This window comes from Notamacropus eugenii, chromosome 1 (assembly GCF_028372415.1).
Source record: "Notamacropus eugenii isolate mMacEug1 chromosome 1, mMacEug1.pri_v2, whole genome shotgun sequence".
NCBI lineage: Eukaryota > Metazoa > Chordata > Mammalia > Diprotodontia > Macropodidae > Notamacropus > Notamacropus eugenii.
The window spans coordinates 660,061,279-660,087,574 of NC_092872.1; the positions used below are offsets into that span (position 1 = coordinate 660,061,279).

Consider the following 26,296-nt stretch of genomic DNA (forward strand, 5'->3'; position numbering starts at 1 on the left):
CTTGAGACAATAAACAAGGTCACAAAATGTTACACGTAAGCATATTTTTCAGCATTTGCTCCACACAAATTGCCTATGACTCCAAGCGAGACATGAGTTGGGGGAAGTTATGTTCCGTGCAGAATCAAAGTATCTCATTAAGATGTTGTTCTTGAGCTTATGGCATGCCTCCATTTAGACATACTACTGAACATTGTTTTCTATGGAAACAATGGAAATGGACTCAGAAATGAGTTCAGCGCTACCAGTAAAGCAAAACATAAAAGCTATGCCAAGATGATAAGGCAAGGGTGAATGCTAGATCCATTCTGTCTTTTTCTACCTTGTAGCTTGCAAGGCAAGGGCCTTCAGCAAGCTTCCATTTAGAAGATGATTTCTTTCTTCTCTTTTTTAAAAGTTCCAATTATGAAGAGAATAGAATTCTAGAACTATTCATTCAGTCTTTATTTCAAAAGTTCACATGAGCTACCAGCAGTATTATCAAGCTAATTTCCCAATTTGTAACTAATTACTAAATTACTTAAAAATTAAACATAAAGTGGCAGCCATTTTAATGGCAAGTTTTCCCACTTATCTCCTTAATATCTAAGGACACGGCTCTCCACCAAGAACAAAAGCTTCCTCTATTTTAGAACAAACCATCCCCAGACATGGAGTGCTGCTGTGCCAAATGTTTTCTCAAACACCACCAACTATATTACTATCTTTGCCTTCAAATGCTGAAGTTACAAAGGTTACAGAAAAGTTGAAAGACTCTTCTTATTAATGTTGTTATATAAATCTAAAAAAAAAAATCATACCTTGCTATCTGAAGAGGTTATAATAATCTAGTTTTGAGATACCCAAATGATGATCTAAGGTATTCAACTAAGGTATTCAACTACAGGAATAGAAAGAAAGGGAGACAAACACAAGCAACATTATGAAGGAAGGGAGAGAAGCAAAATTTGGAAGTAGTCACATGTGGGGGAATTAGGGGATAAGAAGAAGGAATGAAGGGAACTCTTAAAAAAATAATTTGGAATGACTAAATCTAATTCAAATGACACAAAGAGATCGAGAAAGACATTTTAAAGTTTTGACTAATTTTGTCTTATTCCAAAAGTTTTTAGTTTCCATTATCAAACATATATTAGAAAGACAGAAACAATTTGCTTTAAGTATGAATTTATTGACGTCAACTTCCATAAGCTAATCATTCTAATACAGAGAGTGATTTGGGAAATGGAGACAATAATAAACCCACGAGAACTAAGTTTGAATGGTCAAAATAATGGAGAGGTTTCCATAAAGAATCTGGAGACTGCTTTCAATTATAACAATAAACAGTGAAAAGTTGCTAATTTGAACATTTTATCCAGAAACATACATCTATTGCACTGATACCAAATCTGTTACCATATAATTGAGTTTGAAAATATACAAAATTGTTTTTTGTTCTTAAAGACCGAAATTAAAGCCTAATCTTAAAAAGTGCACAGTAAAAACAGCTTAAGGAAATTTCTACAAGATCCATGGTATTGTGTATTGTTTTGCATTTTACTGTTGACATCAAATTCTATATTTACCTTACTGGTTACAAATACATTCTAATTTTTTCAAAGCCATATACAGCACTGACTTGTTACTAGGTCCAATAATACTTCAGTTTTTTGAAAAGGCCGACTCCAGAAATGGACAAGGATTTTCAGCACCTGCAGTTCTGGGCAGCAGCAGCATCAGAAAGGGCAGTCACCCGACTGACCCAACTATTCGTAAACTATCGACTTTTGTTCTTTTTAGAATTGCCCTGTATGAAGAAAAACATCAACAATTAGAAAACTTAAAGGAAAATATACTTTGTAGTTAGTAAACCAAGTTATAACATTTCATTTCATCAGGTATTTCCCAAAGGTTTTTTGTTCCTGGCCTTCTTCTCTTCCCCTCCAGCAATGTTCTGACTACCCTGACCACTCCTCCTCTTGCATCCACTCTCTTGCCTCTTGCAGGAAACTGCTCTCTTCTTGTTCTCCTATTTGACTCTTGGATCACCTTCTCCTTTGTCTTTTCCTTTTGCTCAATCATCTTTCAACTTCTTCCCCATAACTTTCTTCCTCTAAGGAAATCCTAGGCTTTTTTCTCTGCTCTCCCTGTATCCTTTCTTTAGATGAACACGTTATCTCCCATAGTTTCAATTAACATCATTTTGTAAATGATTCTCAAATCAAGCCCTAGTCTCTCCCCTGAACTTTAGCCTCATACAACCAACCGCCTGCTGGACATGACCACCTACAAGTCCAATAGGCAATCCTAACATGCCCAACATGGGAGTCATCTCCCTAAAGAGAACACTCTTCTGATTCCCTGTTTCTGTGAAGTGCTCTACTACTATCCTTCTAGTCATCTAGATTCACAACCATAGAGTCACCCCTGACTCTTCCCTCTCCCTTATCAATTATATCTACGCAATTGCCATGTCCTGTTAATTCCACCTCTGCATCTTGTGCACCAAATCTCCTCTCCAATCACACTACCACTCCTCTAGTGCAGATCCTTATCACCTCTTGCCTGAATTATTGCTAAAACCTATTCACTGGTCTTACTTCTAGGCTCTTCCTTTCCCATTATATATTCCATATAACTGCCAAAATAATCTTCCTAAAGTCTGCCCATGTCATTCTCCTGTTTAAAAATTTTTAGTGACTCCCTAATGCCTTTATAATAAAATATACATTCATGCTGACATTTAAAGCCCTTCATGCCTGGCTCCAACTGACCTTCCCAGATTTATTTCACATTTCTCTTTCACAAACTGTACGATCCAGCCACACTACACTACCAGCTGTTCCCATGCCATCTCCAACTTTTGTGTACCTGCCTGGGAGCTGCTGTCCATGCTCAGAATGCACTCCCTTCTCATACTGATCTCCTATAATTCTCAGTTTCCTTCAAAACTGAATGCAAGAGCCATCTTCTACAGGAAGCTTTTCCCGAGTAAGTGGACTCATAGTTAGTCCTCCATATCTAGATCTCCCCTTGGGTGCCTTCCAGTCCTAAATCTGTGATTCTCTGCTGTGTTCCCCAGTTGAATACAAGGTCTTTGAAGGCCAGGTCTATTTCTGGTTTGTCTCTGTACCTCCAGTCCCTTGAACACAGTAGGCATTTAATAAAGATTTGCTGAATCGGATTTTATTCACTCTCATGGTTCCCATTACCTTTTCTGAGTCTCCTAAATCTTTATTTCCAGCCCTGACCTGTCTTGTGTGATCTCCAGACATCTTGTTCTGACTGTTCTAAGAGTCACCAACTGATTTCACTGACTACAGGTTCTCCTCTTTCTAGGCAAGGCTTCGTACAGCTCCCAAACTAATCCTCCTAAATACATAGAACTGGCCATTTCCATTGCTCAAAAATCTTCAATGGTTCCTACTTCTCTAAACTCCTTAGTTTGGAATTTAAAACATCCACAATTTGGTTCCAACTTGCCTTTTCAGATTTTATTTCCCATTCTTCTTCTTCTATTTATGTTCCAGTCAAGTTCAACTACGAGTTATTTCCCAACCTGATCCTGCCGTACCCCACCTTGCTGTATGCACAAAGACAATACCCCCCACCCCAGCCCTGTTTGCTGCAGTATATTTCCAACCTTATCTCCACATTTAAATCTTCCTCTTCCCAAAAAGCTCATCTTATGTGCCAGATCTTCCATGACAGTCTAAGTGATAACTACAAATACGAGTGCTGGTAATCTCTGATTCTTACTATTCCTTCTATTCTAATATTCAAGCAATCAGTTACCTAATCTTGTCAATTCAACCTGAACAACATTTCTCAGACCCACATCCTCTACTCTGTTCCTCCTAAAATAAGTCTCTACTAATCACCCCCCTGGACTTTTGTATTCTCTTCTCCCTAAGTCTTCACACCGCTATTCCCTCCCCCTCCCCCCGCCAATTCATCCTTCATACTGATACCAGAACAATCTTTCTGATGTGTATAGTCATGTCTTGCCTCTGCCCAAAATACCTCAGAGTGGCACTCTAACACCTCTCAAACAAAGTTCAAATTCAGTACTTAACATTTAAAGTCCTACACAAACTGAAACCCCTCTAGCATTCCAGCCTTATTTCATGTTTCTTCTTCCTGATCCCTGAACATGCCCTGGAATTTTTTATCTATGTCTCAGCTCTTAATGTTACATAAGCTTAGAATGTCCTTCCTTCCTGTATAACAGCTGAATTTCTGGCCATAATTTAAATTCAACTTAAATCTCAACTGTTATGTAAATATTTCCCTGATCCTTCCTTTGAGTAAGCACCTTCCTCTTTGAGCCTCACAGAACGAGAGTTGTTTTACAACTCTAACATAATTCCCACGTAACGTGTTACAATCCTGTTATTACAGTAACATTACAATCATTATTTTTTATCTTATCCTCCAAATGCACTGTTAACTCCATTAGGTCAATGGCTGTGTCTTATCTTCGCTTCATATTTTCCCCAGGGCCTAGCACTATGCCTATACACGCTTGGTACTTAATAAATATTTACTAAATCTGAACATTGTGTGACCTTGGTCAAGTCATCTAACCTCCCCATTGTGCTTGAGTTTTCCTATCTGTAAAAGAAGGAGATTGGATTAGAGGATTTCTGAAGTCCCTTATAGCTCTAAGTATGTGTCATATTTTAACTTTGGCTTCCAAAAAAAAGTGCTCCATTTGAAAACCAATTGTTATTCTAAGTCATCTAATATTTCTTCTGCTTATTAAATATTATGCTTCTGGACCAATTCTTTCCTTCCCACTCCTTGTAATTCCCCTGCCATTTCCACCCATTAGTTATAATGAGAAAACTACTGACTTGGCATCCATCAAAACTATACATATTTATTTTAATCTGAGGGACTCTATAAAGCTGGCAAAAAAACCCTTTTCTCCAGCACTCTTCTTTGTTGCTTAAATAGATTTTCCCGTTGTTGTATTAAGTCTGAATAAATATACGTGTCTTTATTTGAAAGAGGGGAAAAAAAGTTAATCAATAATATCCTCAGGAAACCATTTTTAATCATATTTCCACATTTAACTATTAAACATAAGTACTTAATGGAATCAATACAAGTGAGAAATGCATATAATACAAAGAACATGCTAATGGCAGCCAAAAATTCTTCAGGATGTTTATATGGTATCCAATGGTGAGAGCACTGACTCAATGATAGGCTGAGACAGACCTGACAAACAGAATTAGCAACAAACACGAACAAAAGGTACCAAACAAAAGAGACAAATCAATACATAAATGTCTAAAGGACAATCTAACAATCTAGAAGGGGAACACATGAAGAGACTTTTATTGTTAGATGGCCTGAGAAACAATGAAAAGTTTTATTAAGCATACTAGATCTCATTTGAAAACTTCCTACATGCTTAAAGTAACCAAAATCCAAACACTTGGAGGGTAATGCAGAAACTAAACTTAAACATTTTTTCAGCTTAGTTAAAAATGTCTGTCCAACCAGTAAGGACAGATCAGTTTCCCAAAAATCTGTTCCTTGTTATCTGGGTAAGGAGATGAAATACGCCCTCTGTTAAAACTAGAGTTAGTGAATTATTTTTATGAGGAAACCCAAAATACAGGCTTCCGTAATGCTAAGTTTAAAGTTACCATCTGAACCAACAAAACTTTTGTTCCCTATCACTAATATACTCAATAGGATATTCCTACTCTAATTTTGAACCTAACCTTGGTTTAAAAGACCTTACAGCAAATCAGGCTTTATCATCATGCCCAAATAAACAATAAGAATCCACAAAATAGCAAACATCACTTGTGATAAAATAGCCAGATAAAGGGGCACCAAGGTGCTGCAGATGAATTCACCTCTCCATCTCATGAAGTAAGCTTGCGTTACTAAACTGAGGGTACTGTAAGAACACGGGTAGATAGGGCCAAAACAAGAGATGCTTGAAAGATATGCCCCAAATACATTTTTCTGAGGTATACATCACTTCAGAAGCCATAAAAATGAATCACAGTGGTTTGTCTCATCTCTTTGCATGATGCTTCTGAGAGACACATACCAAAACAGAGTCCTTGATAACCAGGGGGCCAAGCAAATACCATAAAACTAAAATGAAAAGCAAACTGGTACAAAGTAAAAATTCCTACATACTGACAGAATTAATTTCCAGAGAAGTTATCCACTAATTAGCTAGTCCACTGTAATCTAGATTAGTAGCAATCCCATAATTTGTGACTAGCAAATTTCCACCTTCGACAGAGTCCCCAAACTTTGTTATTCAGAGTTGTAATCCAGCAAGTTATAACTTTAACTAATTGTCCTTTGGTGACCTCTCCCCAGCATGTTAACCTCCTTCCCCAGTGTCTATTTAACAGCCCTCCCTCACTCAAAACAAAGTCAAGTGCAAGTCATGTCATCATTTCTCTGATGGCATGGTTTTCTTTGGCAATGAAGGATGAACACACACACCCTTTCCTTCCATTCAGCCCCCCAAAATCTTGAACCTAAAAATCACCATCTTAGATTTCTCCCTCTCATTCTTTTCATCTTTTTTTTGTGTTCATAGAAATCTAACTTCCAGAAAACACCTCATCTCTGGACATGCTTTCCAGTTCTGGCTGATCCGTTCTTCATGTCCCTCAAGCATATTCCTTGCAGCCTACTATTACTTGTAGGGACTGCCCTACTACAAGCATTCAGAAACCTCTCTCCCTTTGAGACTCTCACAATCTGTCAATGTGGCCCTGTCCAGATCCTTGTGGCTATCATGTACTGGACCAAAGATGCTCACCCTCCTTGCTCAATGAGCTTAGTAGCTGGCTCAGTCTTCTCCGTACCAACTACTGCCCTCTTTCTTAGGGAGGACTTCATATTTGTCTTGATAGCCTCACAAACCCGTCTTTCAGCTCATAAATGAATGTTCTTATTATATCTTCACTCCACCTCAGCTCCCCATAGGGGTAGTCACATACCTTAGACCTTACCATCACCTCCAATTTATACCATTCTCACACACTTGAATGCTGAAATTCCCTTTTCTGATCACAATCTCTCTCTCTGCCTTGACTACTCCCAACCACATTCTTCATTGTCACTGTGACCTGCAATCACTGCTCCCAGTTCAAGCTCAGCACTCCTTCTTTGGTCTCATTTCCTTTTCGTGGTCTTCATCGCAGAGTAAAGCACAATGACCATAAGCCATCTTCCATTCTGGCCTCCCTAGACCCACTCTGCTCTCACTTTTTATACACTGTCAGTCTTCACATCTGGGTCTCACCCTCATCATTCACCTTCTCTTTTCCTAATTGCTGGAGGAAATTATGCACTCTTGCTACCTGGACCCATGACAAGTTCTTGTCACCAGGTCTCAACTGGGCCTTTACTGTAACACAGCAATCTTTTTAGTCTTCCTGGACTTACTCCTGTCACTCACATGGTCGTTATTCCAAACCTTCTCTCTCAATCCTTTATACCTTCCTTAAGGTCCCTCTCAGTAAGGAATCTCAAATCCTTTACTGAATAAAATCAAGACCATCTGCCATCTTCCTCATCTCCTTTACCCCATACTTCAAAATCCTTCTACAATATCTCCTCTTCCTTTCCTCCTTTGTCAACGCCATACACATACACATATCACCTCTATCTCCTCCAGGAATTTGCACTCATATATCATCTTCTCCCTCTCTCGTCTTCAAACTTTTCCTTTCTTCTGGCTCCTTCCCAACGTCCCAGAAACACTCAGATATTCAAAATGTGTAAAAACCCATCCTTTCAAACGACTGTACTCTGTTCTCCTATCACTCAAGGAGCTGTTTGCATTATAGGCTCCACTCACTTCTCCACCCTTTGCAATTGGGCTTCCACTCACATCACTCTACTAAACACACTGTCTCAAAAAGTAACTCAAAAAACTCCAGCTGCTAAATTCTGTTGGGATTGGAAGCTCAATTCCGTGTGGACAGTCTCGGGCAGGTAAAGGTGGGAGCTTCTAAATCTTAGAGCTCTCACAGAGACCCCCCCAGGAAACGGCAGGGAATCGAGGTGAACCGAGCTATCTCGAGTAATTCCGCCTCTTCCCGTGAGAAACGTGATGGGAGAGAGATCTCCCCGCCCTCGAGATTGTCCCGGATCTGGGCACACTATTGTTATCTAACAGCACGGTATTCAGATGCAAACTATGCGGCTGAAGGTTAAGTAGGATTGAGGAAGCCTGAAAGCTCTCTTAGCACGTGAGGAGCCAAGAGGACAGTAAGCTCCGCTTCTCTTCTCTCTCCCCTCCCCCTCTCTCCCCGCTTGTACTTCTACTTCCAATCCCTTAAGATCCTAGCCTCCTTAGGAAATCTCCCCCTCTTCCTCCTAAGGAAGACCCCCCTGCACTTGTAACCGAGACCCTGAAATAAAGCTCAACCCTCGTTCGACTCTGGAACGTCCTTTCTCTCATATGAGCATCCGGTTTTGGCCAACCGAAGACCTCGGAGGTGAGGTAAGAAGACTCGGGTAGCCCACACAGGCCTCTAGGCCTGGCAAAATTCAATGGTCTTTTTTCAGTCCTCACCCTTTGTCACTTCTGACATTGCTAACCACTTCTCATCCTGGCAATGCTCTTCTCCTTTGGCTTCCATGACTTTGCACTGGGTTCTTCTTCCTTCTCTTCCTTCTCAGGCTAGTCTGCTGCCCACCCATGCCTGATGAAGAATTGGTGCTGCTTATGGGTTTGCCCTGGACCCTCTCCTCTTTCTTCAGTCTCTCTCCTATCTCATCAACTCCCATAGATTCAATTTTCCTCTTTATGCAGATGACTCTCACATCTCTAGCTCCAATCTTTGATCAGAATCCCAATCTTACACTGTCAATAACCAACTAGAAATATCCACCTGGACATCCCCTCAGCATCTCATACTCAACATGATCAAGACAGAACTGATTATCTTTCTCTCTAAACTCTTCCTTCCTCCAAAATCCACTATTTCTATTAAGGACACAATCAATTTCCAAGTCACCCAAGGTTTACAACATCCAGGACTTCTAGCTCTCCCTTACCTCTCCTCTCAATCAGTTGCTAAGTCAGGTAATTAATTCTGCCTTCACAATATCTCTCCACTCACACAACAACAGCTTTAATTTAATCCCTTACTAGCTCTTGCCTCTTCTACCACAAGGGCCTCCTAATTAATCTCCTTGCTTTTTTTTTCTACTGTTCTTCTTTACAACATATTCTTCAGGCAATGGCCAAAATAACTATTCCAAGACAAAAGTGTGAATGTCATTCCCTTGCTCAAGTATCTTCAGTGGCTCCCTACTGCATATTTAACAAAATACACATATTTTTTTAGATTGGCATTTAAAGCCCTCTATAATCTGCCTCTAACTTACTACAACTATTTCCCAGTATTTCTTTCACATAATCTAAAGAATACTAGCTATTCCCAGAATTCAACAAGCCACTCCCTGTCTCTATGCACTCATATAAACTGTCGACCATAACTAGAAAGCAGTTCTCCCTCATTTTTCAGCCATGCCTGGCTCTTTGTGGCCCCATTTGGGGTTTTCTTGGCAAAAATATTGGAGTGATTTGTCATTTCCTTATCCACCTCATTTTACAGATGAAGAAACTGAGGCAAACAAGTTTAAGTGACTTGCCCAGAGTCACACAGCTAGTAAGTGTCTGAGGCTGGATTTGAACTCAGGAAGATCAGTCTTCCTGACCCCAGGCTCAGCATTCTATCCACTGAGCCACTTAGCTGCCCTCAGAATCTTTCTCCTTTCTTAAAAGCTCAATTTCGGAGCTACCTTCTCTGTTAGCCAACTCTAATCTCCCTACTTCTTAGTGCTCTTTATCTACTCACACTACCTTTTGTATATTTATATATGAAGATGTTTTACTTTCCTTCCCCCTAGAAGAATCAATCAGGTCCTTGAGGGCAAGGCCTATTCATTTTTCTCTTTATATTACCAGCATCTCAAGTAGTACATTGTATATTTTAAGTGATTGAGAAATATTTGTTGACTTGAATTAAAAGAAAAAGACAACAAAATATTCCAAGACCAAGTTAAAGTCCATGGAGCATGACTTCATATTACTGTTACAGCATTCACAATATGCTCGGTACTAAAGAATATATATGTAATATGGTACCTGACCTTCAAGAGTTTACATTCAAAAGTAATCATATATCTCTAGACGAACACTCTTTATTTGTGTATGTCTGTGTATAGAGTTGATCTTCATTGACCTCTGATCTGAATGTGGGTATAATCCCTCCACAAATAAAGAACATAGCTCATCCATACTTGTCCCGCTAGTGGAATTCCTGTCTGTGTATACAATACAAAAGGTCCACCCAACTCACCAGGGCTCTTCTTCACATACTGTTGACATTGTGTAAATATCAATGGTGTACACAGGCCTGTATATCAGTTATTCCTCAGTCTTTCCATACGATTAGCCTATCTTCTTTTCCAGTCATACATTTCTCTCATGATAGCCTTTGTGCTACTAAGTCCTCATCTGCAGTGTGCTGGAGCCTACTCACCCCCACCAGGTGCTTCTCCATTGCCTTTTGGAGCATCTTCAACTTCCATCCTTTGGCGAATAAGATTCTACAGCTCATATCCATCAATGAATAAAAATGCATTAAAAATGCATTAAGTGCTTACTATGTGCAAGGCACAGGACACTAAGTGTGGGGATTTAAATACACAAGTAACGTGGCCTCTGGCTGAAAGGAGCTTACATTAAAATGTGGGAGTGGTAGCCAGTGAAGGGAACTCTGGTCTCAGAATTAAAGGGATTGTGAGTTGATCCACTGGACAGCAACTGATATATGCTTTCCCCAAAGCAAAAATGTTGATCTGACTACTGTTCAAAGTAAGGGGCAGAAGGTAAGGTGAGGTGATGGAGGGTAAGGTGGTTACTAAGTACGGCAGTAAGGCAGAGAGCAAGATGGCAAGATGGCCTGAATGGATGGCTGGGTGGGATGTGAAGAATGGTCTGGTCAGCATTCAGCTAGATGAGTTTGTGCTCACTCACTTAAGACAGCTCAACCCCTCCAGGAGAAGTTCCCAAACTGAACAGATTAAGTCTTCCAGGGAAGAAGGTTGATTTCTAGAAGGGTAGATTTAGAGGATACTATTCCAGGTGAGAAAAAATGGGGCAATGAGAAGATAGTTCATGTATACAGAACCGTCCTGAGATCAGTCAGACGAGCTTGCACTCACCAATAAAAACAATTTAACCCTACGGTGGGTTCCAAAGTTGAAGAGATTACACTACTCCCTTCCCCCTCAAGGACTAACATACACCATCACTAGAAGAAAACTAAGTTAAAGAGGAAGCCTTGTTTCGGGGGGATATTTGGGATCATTAAGACAATTGTACAATTTCCTAAAGGCCATCTAACCTATGTTCCTGGTCAGCTCCTAGCCCAGCTCACTGTATATGTTTCCAATGAGTTTTATGGAATATTCATGTGATTGTGTATCATAGTCTGGACAACAGGCATTCTAATCTATGATCAATATGATTTTATGTGAATAGGTAGGCTTAAATCTTTTCAATGACCATGACTAAATTTAGGAGGATATGTAATGTTTTAGGACTTGATGCAATCACTACAATGTCATCTGCAAAAAGGAGCCTCTGGAGATCTTTACCATCTAACACGAATTCCTCTTCCATTTGACTCTATACTAGGTATCTTCCTTGATGGCGGCAAACACTTTTGACAAGAATGCATTTCCTTGTTTGCCACTTGATATTAATGACAAGTTTTCTTGGTTAAATCTTCCATAAACTCTTACATGTGTAATGGGGGTCTGGCACATACTCAGGACATCTCTAAGGGCATCACCCCATATGAAGAGAAAGCCTTCAGAAGAGTCATGATGGCATGTCATGGAAGAACCTTGGAGCCACTTCTGTAACTGGTTCTGGTCAGTTACCCATATGTTGGATAGCAATCTCTGACTGGCTGCAAAAGCATTCAAAAAGGACTAGTAGCAAGAACCTCAGCTATTTTCTCTGCAGCTGAACTATGTTGGTTTGACTCCTTTGCTGGTAGCATCTGGTAAAAGACAATACTGTATCAGGAGGTTTTGTACCTTCTCCCCCCTAAGACCATGTAGTCCCATGAAAATGGACCTTGGTTCTTTGCCTGCTTCAGTATTTTCATTCTAGGTAAAGGAAGCAGCATAAGTAGATAAAGCACTGGCTTCGAATTAGGAAGACTCTTCTTCATGAGTTCAAATCTCACCTCACACACTTACCAGCTGTGTGACCCTGGGCAAGTCATTTAACCCATTTGTCCCAGTTCCTCATCTGCAAAATGAGCTGGAGAAGGAAATAGCAAACTGCTCCAGTATCTTTGCCAAGAAAACCCCAAAATGTGGTCACAGAGACAGGGACATGAGTGAAACGACTAAACAACAAAGGAGATTAACCCACATATTCTTGTCCTCGGGAACTTTGAGAGTTCAGGACCATAAACCTCCAGATCCCAGTGGAAGAATCTCAGGAGTCAAAATCTATTCTGAGTTCTATAGCCAGTTTGGCATCAATGCTCCAAGGAGCAAGAAATGACCTTTGAGATGCAGTTCAATGGGAGCTAAGAGTACTCATCCAACAGTCATTCCCCCTTTTGCACATGAACTTGGCAAGACCAATGTTATAGAAGAACTGTGTTTACTCCAAGATCACTCTTCCCAGAGACCAAGGCAGGATAGGAGAATATGCCTCCAAGGAGTTGGAGGAAAATATTTGTACTTTTGCTACTGCTATGTCTTCAAAGTAAATACTCCTTAGAAAAAAAGCTAATTGATATTAATTGGTTAAATAATATTGAGATGCTAGTCACTGGTGGCTAATAAGTGGGGACACAGCTGCTGGGTGCTCAAGCTACTAACATTAGAAAAGAGATATTCTCAAGCCTCTCAAGCCTCTACTCCTAGAACCAACATAGACAGACATAGCCAGCCTGGTTCTGGAACAGTGGGTCAAAGCATACAGAGTATGCATGATTCTGACTTATGCATGGAAGATAGTTTGTCTTTCAGGTGGCATTTTGCTCTACTGAACCAAACTTATTTTTTTTAGTCAAATACAATAAAGCACGGTGGGATCCTCTATTCTCAATAGTCTGAATCAAATGTGGAGAGTAGAGATATGGTCTACTGTAGAATATCATCCATGGAAACTGCCTATTATCTTTTTATAATCTCACAAAATTTTTGTATAAAGAGGAAAGTAAGCATATGGGTCAACAGTTCATGACTTTGGGTTTTTGTGGGGGGAGGGAAAAGGGGACAGGTAAAATAAGCACCTGAGATTTTCCCCCCACACCTTTGGTATCCTCCTTCTCCCTCTTAGTTAACTTGGGATAGATCTCTAACACACTTCAAAACTGTGTGACTGCCATCATGAACCTCCTCTTACCATACTTCATTCTAGTTCAGCTGCTTTTTCTGTCTTTACAAACATCATCTCATTTGAATCTCACAGCAATCCTGGGAGGCAGGGGCTGTCATTATCCCTGGGTTACTGATGAGGAAACTGAGATAGGCAAAAATTACGTGACTTGAGATCAGATGTGAATTCAAGTCTTCCCTACTCAAGACCCAGTGTTCTACTCACTGTGTCACCAGCTGCTTCTAAAAGAACAGGCGGTATTAGTGATAATCAAGTACTGTGTGGTAAGGTGCCCCCCACCCCTTTACAAAGCAGAGACTTTCCCAATCCTCCTCAATGCTAGCGCATTTTTTCTCTACTGATTATCTCCAATTTATCCTGTCTATCACTTGTTTCTACATAGCAGTCTGTGAATGGTCTTCCCCATTAGATTGTGAGCTCTTTGTGAGCAGGGATTGCCTTTTACCTTTCTTTATATCCACAGTGCCCTGTAATACTATAAATGCTTAATAACTATTGATTGACAGAAGTTTGCCATAAAATTTTTTACAGATTTTTGTGTTTTTTAGTCTATTTGTTGTCCTTCTAATTTCATCCTTAAATGTCCCAAGGATGTCTTTGTGTCATTGAATTAATTCTCACCAAGCTTCTTTTAAACTTCTTTTTCCCTCTGTAGTTTCTTACTGTTTTATGAGACAATTAGGTTTCTCTTTATGGTTTAAAATTGAGATTATGTTCTAAACTGCTCTTGGTTATACAAGAATTATACATTCTACGTTTTGCAAGAAGATCAAACGTTTGGTGGTTGGGTAGTTTCTGGGCTCCTTTGGCAATTTAGTTTAAGAAATGGTTGATAGTGACATACATTCTTCCATTCATTTCCTATTTTTCATCATCAAGTTTTTCTAAATGACAATGGATTTATTTTCACTTATACATCACACTTTCTTCTCATTTTGTTCTTCTAGTTTCTTATTAATTTTGATATCTTCTCTTTCTATATATATGTATATATATATAAATATATATTATATATAATTATATATACATATATGTAATTATACGTGTGTGTGTGTGTGTGTGTGTGTGTGTATATAATTAATGGTCTGACTGCACACAGTTCATCCGTGGACTCATACATCAATAATGAGATTTCTCTCAAAATATAAGCAATTTTCTTTCTGTGATGTTATTTGGTGCCCACTATTTCCAGCACCTCCTAATTCTTTCCTCAAATAAAGTATTCATGGTACGTAAGTGCAAGCTTCTCTACAGACCACAAATTATATTTTCCAACACATTTTTTTCACTAGGCCCATTTGGGCATTAAAATTACCAAGTACCAAAGTATGTATATGCTGATTTAATTTGGAGTTTTTTTTATCAAGTCCTTCATAAAATTTCCCTTCTTCATCCTTTGTGACAGAGGTCTAGAAATTTAATTTTTTAACAGTGATCACTTGTAAATAATCCACACGAACCATGCAGTAAAAGATAAGCAATTGTCTCATGAAATGATTCTTGTTTCCTTTGGATTCACAATAAAATCAACTCTGCCAACTCCATTATTTGCCTCCTCAAGGAGGGTCTATGTGCAGTCCTTTCATTGAGTTACAACTTCCTTTTTTGTGCATATTTATCAACATGACCTTTCTAATTATGTATAATACTACAAATATATTACATGATATCTACTTAACCCAAGCCTAAAGAATAAGAGAATTGTGGGAAATTCAAAGGATTTCCCTCTCACAATCAGGAAGATAATCAAGGAACCCTTGCCCTGCACTGCAAAGAACTGTCACAAAAGCATTTTTTTTTTTTACACAAACACAAAGAAGCAGTCTTTTCAGGGACCGAAGCTACTCTGTGCAGTTTGTCACCAAGGTAATAGCAGGCACACTATAAGGAATAAAGATGCTAATCAGCAAACACTGTACAGGGTTTCAGAGTTTTGATCTTCCAGGCATAGAATTCCACAAAGGACCTAATGTTCTACTTTTAGACACAGAATCTATTAAATGAAAGTACACATGCTGTTTGAAAAAATGGTTTACAACTACCTACACAAGATGTTCTTTGGCTTTTCTATTTCATGACTTAGAACTAAAATGCAAGTAAAAATATTACATATAACAACCTATAGACTATATGATATACAAACACACACACACACAAACAGCGATAGGGACTAAACCTATGAATTCAAAGACATAGGGAACTCCCTAGATGAGAAAACTCTCTCTTATTAGTTAGTGAAAATCAGCAGCTTATTTGAAACTTAAAGAGGGCTTGTCTAGAACATTTACTTGCTAAGAGGCACAGAGCCAGTATATGCGAGGCAGAAAATGAACCCAAGTCTTCTTTACTGAGACCAGCTCTTGTCCATTATGCTATGCTCTTTGACTTATCTCTATCCATAGGGAAGATGAGGCATCTACATACACACATACACATATCCATACAAGGAGAGAACAAACACACACCCTTTGTACATACCTTACTAGCCATCTTTAGTGTATCAATTTCTTCCCTCTGTTTCGATAAGGTTTCGTTCATACTGCAAAGGTGATCACTCATCATACTAAGCTGGTCCTCGTAGCTCCTCTTAGTAGTTGTCAATTCATCCTAAACAGCAGAAGAAAAGAATCAAGTGGCTCGCTTGTCAAAGCTCTGCAGTAGTCTCTGCATTCAGTTAATGTAAAATTCTGGAGATCAAACCGTCTCCAAAGAGGCTTTGGCTTAGGGATGGGGAACCTGAGGCCTTGAGGCTACAAGTGGGCCTCTAGGTCCTCAAGTGTGGTCCTCTGACTGAATCCAAACTTCACAGAACAAATCCCCTTAAAATGATTTGTTCTGTAAAACTTGGACTCAGTCAAAAGTCCATATCCAAGGACCTAGAGGGCCACATGTGGCCTCAAGGCTACAGGTTCCCTGCCTCTCCTTTTGGCTGATGAGCGTTCACACTAAGATATGCAGCTGTTGTGAAGCAAACAAGAGAAAATGTGTCAATAAAACTTTTTTATGGCTTTAAAAAATGTTTTCAGTTTCTCTCAACTGATCTTTAAAATTCCCCCAATACAATATTTAAAGTTTTACCATCAAAATTTATTTGCTCAATCTTATTTTCAAGGTGCAAGTTTTTCTAAAATAGGCCAGTTTAAGGTGTCTCTCTTTGGCAACACCACCTTCCTCCATTATTCCCTTTGACTCCCCTTATTCAAGGGCTGCTTTCCTTCCTACCCAGTTTTCCCTTAGTCACAGTCTACTCCTAAATAATCTGATGGAGATAAATGCTAAAGTACTGGCATAATTCCATTCAACAAACATTAATCACCTTCTACCTGCAAAACACGCTAGGCTAGGTACTGAATAATATTTTCATTTTAATAGTTGCTTACTGGAGATAAGGCCTTAATGCAAGTAAGTAATCTAATAGTGAAGACTTTAGAGGCCTATTTTGAGGGAGACATTCTTGCAACAGGAGTGAACTTTCAGCATAGGATACTATTGATCAGCTATGGATTAGAAGGGATAAAAAGAAGAAAATATACAGAGTAATGACACAGAATAATCCCATTTTTCAATTCACCAAGTATTCATGTGGAGCAGTGAAAAGATGTTAAAGTCTAGTCTATTAAATATTGTCACAGTTAAAATATTATTAGAGGAACAGCTAACATAACCTTAACTTTCATTTAAACATTATTTAATTCAAACTACCTGGAAATGAGTTACTAAACAAGCATTTCTTTAAGGACTGACTGCCACCATTCTTGGTAATAGAAAATTGATTTTTCTGCCCATGAAAACCCAAGAGAAAATATAAACTTAAATTACTTTACTAACATTTCTGAACTTACCTGCAATCTGCTAATGTTCTGACTGGCTATTTTCATTTCTTCATTCAATGAGTCTTTAGATTTTTCTGCTAAGGACAATCTTTTACAGAGTGCTCGGCACTGTCAATTTAGAAAACATTAAGTCAGTACAAGAAGAAAGGTTATCTGTGATTCATTTCAACTTCAGGAAGAATTTGAAAACAAAAATTCAAATGCAAAAAGCTACTTTCAGATAAAATTCAATTCAATAAATATTTACTAGATGCCCACCATGTGCCAGACACCATGATAAGCAGTAAAGGACACAAAAACAGGCAAAAGACATTCCCTGCCTTCAAGGAGCTTACAACCTAACATTGGAGACAACATGCAAACATATACAGCAAGCTACACAAAAGATAAATAGGAAACAGCAGAGGGAAGGCAGTGGAAATCAGAGAGGTTGAGAAAGTCTTGTGGGTACGATTTTAATTGGGACTTAAAGGAAGCCAGGTAGTCAGAGTGGAGGAGGGAGAACATTCCAAATACGAGGGACAGTCAGAGAGAATGCCCAGAGCTGAGAGAGGGAGTATCTTGTTCATGAAGCAGTCAGGAGGTCAGTGTCACTGGATGTGACTGGCTTTGAATGCCAAACAGAGCACTCTGTATTTATTCCTAGAATACTGAAAAAGGTTTATTGGCCAACAAAATGATAAACCTGGTGGAGGCTTCTCCACTACCAGGCAGTTACAAATGATATCTATGTAATTTACTAATTGCCCAGCATGCAATATTTGTTATTTATCATGGAACAAGGCAAGGAATCATTTCCAAGACTATTAAAGATTTCTAACTGTGTAAGATGGTTCAGAAGACTTAAGTGCTTTTTCTTTAATTTCTGTCCAGATTACATGAACAATCAATGTTTTCAATCGTCCTACCATTAAATCATATTATATACATATGAAAAAGTAGTCATGAGATTCAAGATTCCTATTCCTTTCTTGGAGGGCTAGAACTGAATGAAAAAGAGGTCAAAAAAGAAATTCTAACTCAGACTACTGTTCAAACAGGGCATATTACTGAAGTACAAACTATAAACCTGGCCACAAAATTTAATTAACTTCCTTCCAAATTTCTGTGATAAAACCAAGGAAGGCAACAAAGAAAATCAAAATGGACCTCATTAAGATTCAGTGTTGGTACCTATAAGTTCAGACTAATTATACCAACAAAGATCTACAGGAAGTCATTATTTTCTACTGATAAAACAAGGCAACACTAAAAAAAATTTTTTAAATGTTTGTTCTATAGCCATATTCAAGTATTAAAAGTGTTTCGAGAATTCGGTAGCAGAAGTTTCTACTCACTCAGAAAAGGGCTTCTTTCTCCACTCCCTGTTCTGAACAGTCTATCACTTTAGTCACTACACCTGTTATTTGGTTGGTTTTTGGTTGGTTTGGTTGTTGACCTTCATCTTCGAAGAGGACCAAAATGACATCATCATGATAAAGTGAAATTTCAGTATGTCCGACTGTGGCTGATCAGACCAATACCAGCTCGGAATAATCTATCATAGGGTGGGCACAGATAGTCCATATGAATATTTGGGTCAGATATCCCAAATCTGCACATCTTGCATTTACTTTGTGCTGTCTCAATTCTGCTTTGCTCATAGAGCATAGCACCCTTTCTGATGTGAGCATGCCAAGCTGAGTGGTCCTATGACAGTGTCTCCCATGTTGCACAGTGAAATCCAAAGTTCTTGAGAGAGACCTTGAGAGTGTCCTTGTATCATTTCTTCTGGCCACCATGTGATCACCTGCCCCATGTGAGTTCTCCATAAATAGTCTTTTGGGCAAGCGTACATTTTGCATTCAAACAACATTGCCAACCCATCGGAGGTGCACTCTCTGAAGCATAATTTGAATATTTGCAGTTCAGCTCGAGCAAGTACTTCAGTGTCTGGTACCTTATCCTGCCAGGTGATCCTCAGAATCTTCCTAAGACAGTTCAAATGGAAGCGATTCAGTTTCCTGGCATGGCACTGGGTAAACTGTCCATGTTTCACAAGCATATAACAATGAGGTCAGCACAACGGCTCTGCAGACCTTCAGTTTGGTAGTCAGGCTTATATCTCTTCTCTCCCAAACTTTTCTTCTGAGCCTCCCAAACACTGAGTTTACTGCAGTTGGAGCTGGATACACCTTTTTCTAAAGTGGGCACAGTGAAAGATAGCACCATGAAGCTGGTGTGAGTTGTGCAATCAAAACTAATCTAATCAGCAAGTTGGTATGCCTGCCCAAAGGAGTAAATGACAGGCTCATGACAATGCGATTGCCACTTGTAGGAAAACGCCATGCCACCATCATCAGTGTCTATGCTGCTACCATGACAAACCCTGATGAAGTCGAAGAAAAATTTTATGAAGACCTAGAGATCCTTATCATCAATGTGCCAAAAGAGGACAAGTTTATAATTATGGGCGACATTAATGCTAGAGTAGGCTCAGACTACCAGACTTGGCAGGGAGTCCTGGGGAGGAACAGAGTTGGAAACAACAATGGTCATTTACTGCTGAAGACTCATGCAATATATGATCTTCTCATGACCAACACTGTCTTTTGTTTACCTAAACACAGTAAAACTTCATAGATGCAGCCTTACACACAGCAAACACTGGCATCTAATAGACTATGTGACTATAAGGAGAAGAGACAGATAAGATGTGAGAGTGACAAAGGCAATATGTGGTGGAGAGTGCTGGACTGATCACAGACTTATCCTTTTCAAGCGAAATATTCACATTCATCAAAAGCGCTGACCTCAAGGCAAAATGACTACCAGAAGAATTAATGTCAACAAATTAGAGCTCTTCTCTGAGAGTGAACAGTTTGTTGCTGACTTGGAGGGAATGTTAAGCCAACACACAGTTGGCAACAGTGAAACAGAAAAAGAGTGGGCAGCTTTCAGGGATTTGGTGTACAGCACTGCATTTGCTCACCTGGGTCAGAACACTCACAAACACCAAGCCTGGTTTGATGAAAACGATGGGGAAATTCAGAAGCTGCTAAATGAAAAACAAGAACTCCACAGGATTTACCAGCAGGATAGTTCATCCACCTCTAAGAAGGCAGCATTTAATTCTATCAAAAGCTAAGTACAAGCAAAGCTTAGAGATGCAGGATTCCTGGCTCAGTAACAAGGCAGATGAAATTCAGTTTTACACTGACAGTAACAATCCAAAGTGCTTTTATGATTCCCTGAAAACTATTAATGGACCAAAAACCTATGGTGCATCACAACTCCTATGGTGCATCACAACTACTCAGTGCTGATACAGCCAAACTGATTAGTGATAAGGACATGATCCTAGAAAGATGGGCTAAATACTTCCATAGATGGTCTCAACAGACCAGAATTAATCAATGCTGAGGCCATTGACCATTTATCTCAGTGTTGAAGTCAATCCCTCCTTAGCTGAACTTCCAACTGAAGAACAGGTTTTGAGGGACATTAGTCTCCTTTCATGTGGCAAAGCACCTGGTGCTGATTCTATTCCAGCTGAGATTTACCAGGTAGGGGGACCATCGCTCATACAAAAGCTGACTGAAATCTTCCAGGTTATATAGCAAGAGGAGGTTATCCCCCAGGAGTTCAAGGATGCCTCCATTGTCCATCTCTATAAGGATAAAGGGAATAGATTGTCCTGTGACAATCACAGGGGTATCTGTCTCTCTTAGTCATTGCTGGCAAAATTCTTGCTAGAGTCCTTCTTAATAGGCTGATCCTTCACCTGGAAGATGGTCATATACCTGAGAGCCAGTGTGGCTTCAGAAAAGGCCAAGAAACAGTTGATATGGTGTGTGCTGCCTGACAACTCCAGGAGAAATGCCAGGAGCAGAACAGAGGTCTGTACACAACGTTTGTAGCTATGACCAAGGCCTTTGATACTGTTAGTCGTGAGGACTTATGGAAAATTATGTCAAAATTTGGTTGCCCGGAGAAGTTCATCAATATTGTATGTCAATTTCATGATGGCATGTTCCGGGTTGTGAATAATGTACAATGCTCTCGTGCTTTTCCAGTCATCAATGGAGTGAAACAGGGCTGTGTGCTTGCTCCCATGCTTTTTAGCATGATGTTTTCAGCCATGTTGACAAATGCTTTCAATGAGGATGAACATCAAGGTCAACTACTGTACTGATGGCAAGTTCTTCAATTTGAAAAGGCTACAAGTCAAGACCAAAGTGGAGGGAGTGTTGGCGCATGATTTTCTCTTTGCAGATGATTGTGCACTCAATGCAGCCTCTGAAGCTGAGATGCAACAAAGTATGGATCAATTCTCTGGTGCCTGTGCTAATTTTGGCCTAATAATTAACACCAAGAAAACACAGGTGCTCCACTAGCCACCACCACACCATCCATACATGGAACCATCGGTTACAACAAATGGAAAAGTTTTGAATGCTGTGGATAAGTTCACTTACCTTGGTAGTATACTTTCTGTACCAGGAAAGGAACAAAGTCAATCAAAGACCCTTTTCCTTATGTACAAAATTCCTTCATTCTCTACCTCCTCCCAATCCATTCGCTTCTTTAGCAAAGAGTATACGTAAGCACATATAAAGCAAAGTTCTACATGTCTTTTCCTACCAATTTCTTTTAAAACTTTAAAAAAAACCCTATAAGATTAAAAACTACAATTTACAACTGACTTTAGATAGGAAAAAAATACAGTAAATGAATAGTGAGGATATGTGAAAAATTCAAAGAAACAGTGATGTGAAGGGAAGATGGACCCCAAACTAAACAAAAATACACAATGACAACATTTGAAGGTAATTTTTAAGTGGCAAAACAAATGGACAATAATGGTACTATCATATTAAAATCAAACTATTTTTTTAAGTAAAGTAAAACTTTCTTTTAACAAATGGTAATCTACTGGCATGTAAGTTTATCCTTAGTCCTAATCTTACAAAGCATTTTCTTCACAATAACCCTGTTAAGGATATATTTTAATTAATTAATGAACTTAATAAAAATATTCAACAGGCTTTTGTTACACACCTAGTTATATGCAAGGCACTATAATATGGACACAACTAATGTACTTTTAAAAAAACAACTAATGTACTTTTAACATTGTTTCCCAGTTAGGTCATCCTTACTTCAGTCCTGGCTCCACTCCTCACTCTCCAGACTTTTCTACTCACTCCCTTCCCAGATCCTTTTTATAAGCTATATTCCCACCACCACCACCCCCATTAGAATGTAAGCTCCTTAAGGGCAGGGGTTGTCTTTTTCTCACCTTTTATTTGTATCCTCAGAGTTTAGTACAGAGTAAGAAATTAAAAAGTGCTTTATCTTTATCTGTGTGTTACAACTTTCTTTAAATATCACAGACACTACCAGGTATCTTGGTTTAGAGATGGTGGTTCAAAGGGAAAGGGATGGCTGAGGAGGAAGGCATAAAAGTGAAGCCTACTGAAGTTTGGATGCCACACTGCTTTTATATACCTCTTCCAACTCCATCCCCACTCCTACTCCTCCCAACAGAGGCTGAAGCCCATAGAGTGGAGTGGGGAAGAGAGTACTGCCATCTTTGGAAGTTAAAAATGAGCTAGGCAAGGGAGGGCCTCATAATTATCCACACTGTTATGTGTTTTATTCTTCCTTCTAATCCGTGTGTGTGTGTGTGTATGTGTGTGTGTGTGTGTGTGTGTGTATGACATGTGTAATTTTATTCCTGTTAAAAAGGAAGAGAAATGGTTTTAAAATATTTTTATAGACTAGATTTTTTCCTAATATTTCCCTGAATTATGTCAAATGCCTATAATTTCATATTTTCCACAAATATTTCTAGGTGTTATTCTATACTTTTAATGGCAATTTTAAAATGCCACTTATTTTAAGTGTTTTGATTTTATTTTGAAAACAATGTATAAGGGTCATATAAAAATCACTGCTAGCTTTTCCACGGTTATCCATCTATATGGACTCTGTAATGCTAAGTTATTCAAACCAAAGTTTCAAAAGGATCACAGAAAAAGCTGAGGATACCTCAGTCTCTAAATTACAAACTCAAAGATGGTCCCTAAACTGAAGTATAGAATTAGCTGTTTGGTGTACAAGACGGGCAATACGAACTATAATCAAGTAACTGTAGAACATACATCTTTGACTTTACTGTCCTGAATCTTAGCAGTGTTCTAAAGGACTTAGAAAGAACATAACAAAAGATCCAATCATTGCCAACTCACCTCAGCATGAAAATGCACTGATTTGCTATCAGCCAATTGAAGTTGGGATGTAAGCTCCACTATCCTTGCCATATAATGGTTTTTTATTAAATCCTCACGGGATTCAACATCTGGAACCTGGGGGAAAAGGAACATTCATGAGCTGGCTCAGTATTAGTGAAGGAGATAACTGTATCACAATGGCAAAAGAGAAAAGGCATTCTATGTTCAGTGAAGGGAGCAAATATACTCCCTTCAATTTGCAATTGGACTTAATACTCAGTAAAGAATCCTACCCCTTGAAGAAACTTCTGAATCTAATAAGAAAAGGAGAATATACAGACTAAACAAGCTCAAACTGTCTGGTGTCCATTATGCTGCTTACTGTCTTGAAATGTAGTTGTAACCAGAGACAAAGGAGCAAGAAACTCAATGTTTTAATAGGCTTTTACCTACTCCTAACAAACTTCCCAGAGAAAAATGTAGATCACCCTATTTAATTAATCTTTATGAGCAATGCTGTTTTCAATTTGGAGAAACTTAATATGCTACAGCACAATTTAAACAGTAACTCAAATTCCAAAATTTGATTGCTTATCTAACAGGACACATTTTGGCAATTTTTATTATAAGGCATTCATTAACACAAAAAATTAGCATAAAGTCTAGCCATGGTTCACACAATGCTTAAAAAAGCTAAACATTTCAGACATAACCTTGAACAAAGAAAAGACAAATCATGCCCAAAGCACAAGTATCAGGATTAATTTACTTTATGTCATCATCAAATATTTATTGCCTATTCACTGAATACATAGCGCTGTGCAAATGAGTCCAATTTTTACAAGATGAAAACTAATAACCCTTGTATAATAACCCAATAGGGATTTGTGTGGAAAGAGTTCATTATACAAGCTCAAGCTGTAGGGAGGACCTCTCTGTGAAAAGTGAAAAAAAAGTTACCACAATTCTATACTTATAAGTGGAAATGAGGCAAAGAAAATAGGTAAGAAAATACCATGGATAAATCCCTTTTTAGAGAAATAAGACACAAAAAGAATCAAAGAATTTTAAAGTCAAACCTCAAGTTTTTTAAAACAAATCCATACCTAAAGAATAAACTCCTCTTTAACATATTTGATATCCACCTTCTGTTTGAATAACTTTAGTGACAGAAAACTTACTACCTTCAAAGAGAGTCAATTAAATTACTGGACAATTCTGTTAGAAGCTTTTCCTTATATGGAGCATGAGATCATCTAGGCTAAGAACTATAGCAAAGACTGTACTATTCTGAATTGTTCAGATGCCTGATAGATGCTTCTGCAAGTACACTGCCATATCAGATACTTCCTGGGAAGGTTTTAATGGGACCGTGAGAATCCTGTTTCAGGCCTCTGGAAAGTTTTCCCAGGCTATAAAAGGGCAGAAAGGACAATAAGAAACAAAGTTCAAGACAGAGGCACAGTATTTCTCCCTAGGTAGGATACAGAATGTAGGGAAGGGAAACATTTTCTTCCTTAAATCTGAAAATGCTCCCAACTGGAGTAACCTCTCTTGTCCTCAATTTCCTCATCTATAAAATGAGGTCAATGACATGGTCCTACTATCTATACTACCCCTCAGATTTCATAAATTGAAACTGGATTTTCAAAGGAGAAATTTCATGCAGGTTTTCTCAAAATCTCAGAAGAGACATAATGTTCAGATATAACTTAAAAGCTTTTCCTATCTAATAGAACATTTCTCCATTCAGTATTCAAAAGTTTCATGGTCCAGAACATTATTTATTATAATGCTGACAGATACAAACTTTTTGGTTTGCTCTAAAACCAAGCAAGAGGCTGGTCAAAGTTTATCCTCAACAGCCTTGTAACAGCATTAAAGATTTGCTAACATGAATACATAATCAGTCCACTATTCACCTGAGACTAAGACTGATAGTAAAATGAATGAAATCCAATTTTAATGGTAATTGCCAAGGATATATTAAAATTAAAAATTTAATGTGCAGAAATTCAATTCATTGGACCAGTGCACCTTGGTTTAAACTCCTTGGATGATCTCTGAAAGAGACACTAAGTATGTTGCTCATCAATGCCCTGAAAGGCTTTAGTGATTTTTCATTGTGAATTTCAAATATCATGCAGTAGAAAGAAAATATGAGCAAGATGACTAATGAATGTAGCTTCTTGTCTTACATGTCAAGCCTCTGAGTTTGTGGAATAGTTTGGCTTGCACCTTGCTAAATTGCTAATTCAAGTCATTTAACAAGGTAATTGCAAACAGAATTGTAATTTGTCACTGACAGTTAAAATTGAATTGGGAGGGGAAAACATATGGATCATCACTGAAAAAAGAAAATTGGTTTCCCATTTATAAGAATCTTCAGTAAAATGAAATGAGATGAAGATTGAGAATTTCAAGGAATTAATTTACACAAATACGCTGCCAGGTACTAACTGAGAAATATGCAAGAGTTATCAACCGCACAGTACCTCACTGTCTGATGTCATCACCAACATTCCAACCTAGAATACAAGAGAAAAAAAATATTTAGAATAAGTTACCATTTTTTCCCTAAGGATTCACTACACAATACTTGGTATGGTTGGGATATTTTCAACTTCAACCCGTGTTGGGAGTTTACTGTTAGGCTATACTAAGGATGCTTTGCTGAGGGGCAATTAAATACATTGATTATTATTGCCATGACACAGTTAGCAGGGAATAAACAATGACTTTTAGCTGTATAACCTATCAAAATGCTCTCTGTTTAGGATTTTTCAAGAAAAATTAAGTTACACTAGATTACTGGATTTATAGGC

General features: G+C 38.5%; 1 protein-coding gene across 8 annotated transcripts in view; it reads right to left on the bottom strand.

Annotated features, from left to right (window-relative positions):
• Positions 1-1,150: 1,150 nt before the first annotated feature.
• PPP1R21 (protein phosphatase 1 regulatory subunit 21) overlaps positions 1,151-26,296 on the bottom strand; it is a 91,765-nt gene continuing 66,619 nt past the window's right edge. For 7 of the 8 annotated variants that reach the window (XM_072635626.1, XM_072635625.1, XM_072635630.1 and 4 more), the window contains 5 exons: positions 25,967-25,999; positions 23,490-23,606; positions 17,266-17,364; positions 15,902-16,030; positions 1,151-1,789 (listed from right to left, as the gene is read on the bottom strand). In XM_072635626.1, the coding sequence (XP_072491727.1) occupies positions 1,760-1,789; positions 15,902-16,030; positions 17,266-17,364; positions 23,490-23,606; positions 25,967-25,999 (408 nt within the window). In that variant the 3' untranslated portion in view covers positions 1,151-1,759. Of the gene's footprint in view, positions 1,790-15,901; positions 16,031-17,265; positions 17,365-18,593; positions 19,437-23,489; positions 23,607-25,966; positions 26,000-26,296 lie in introns of those variants that run through there. The other variant, XR_011972758.1, reaches the window with a different exon arrangement.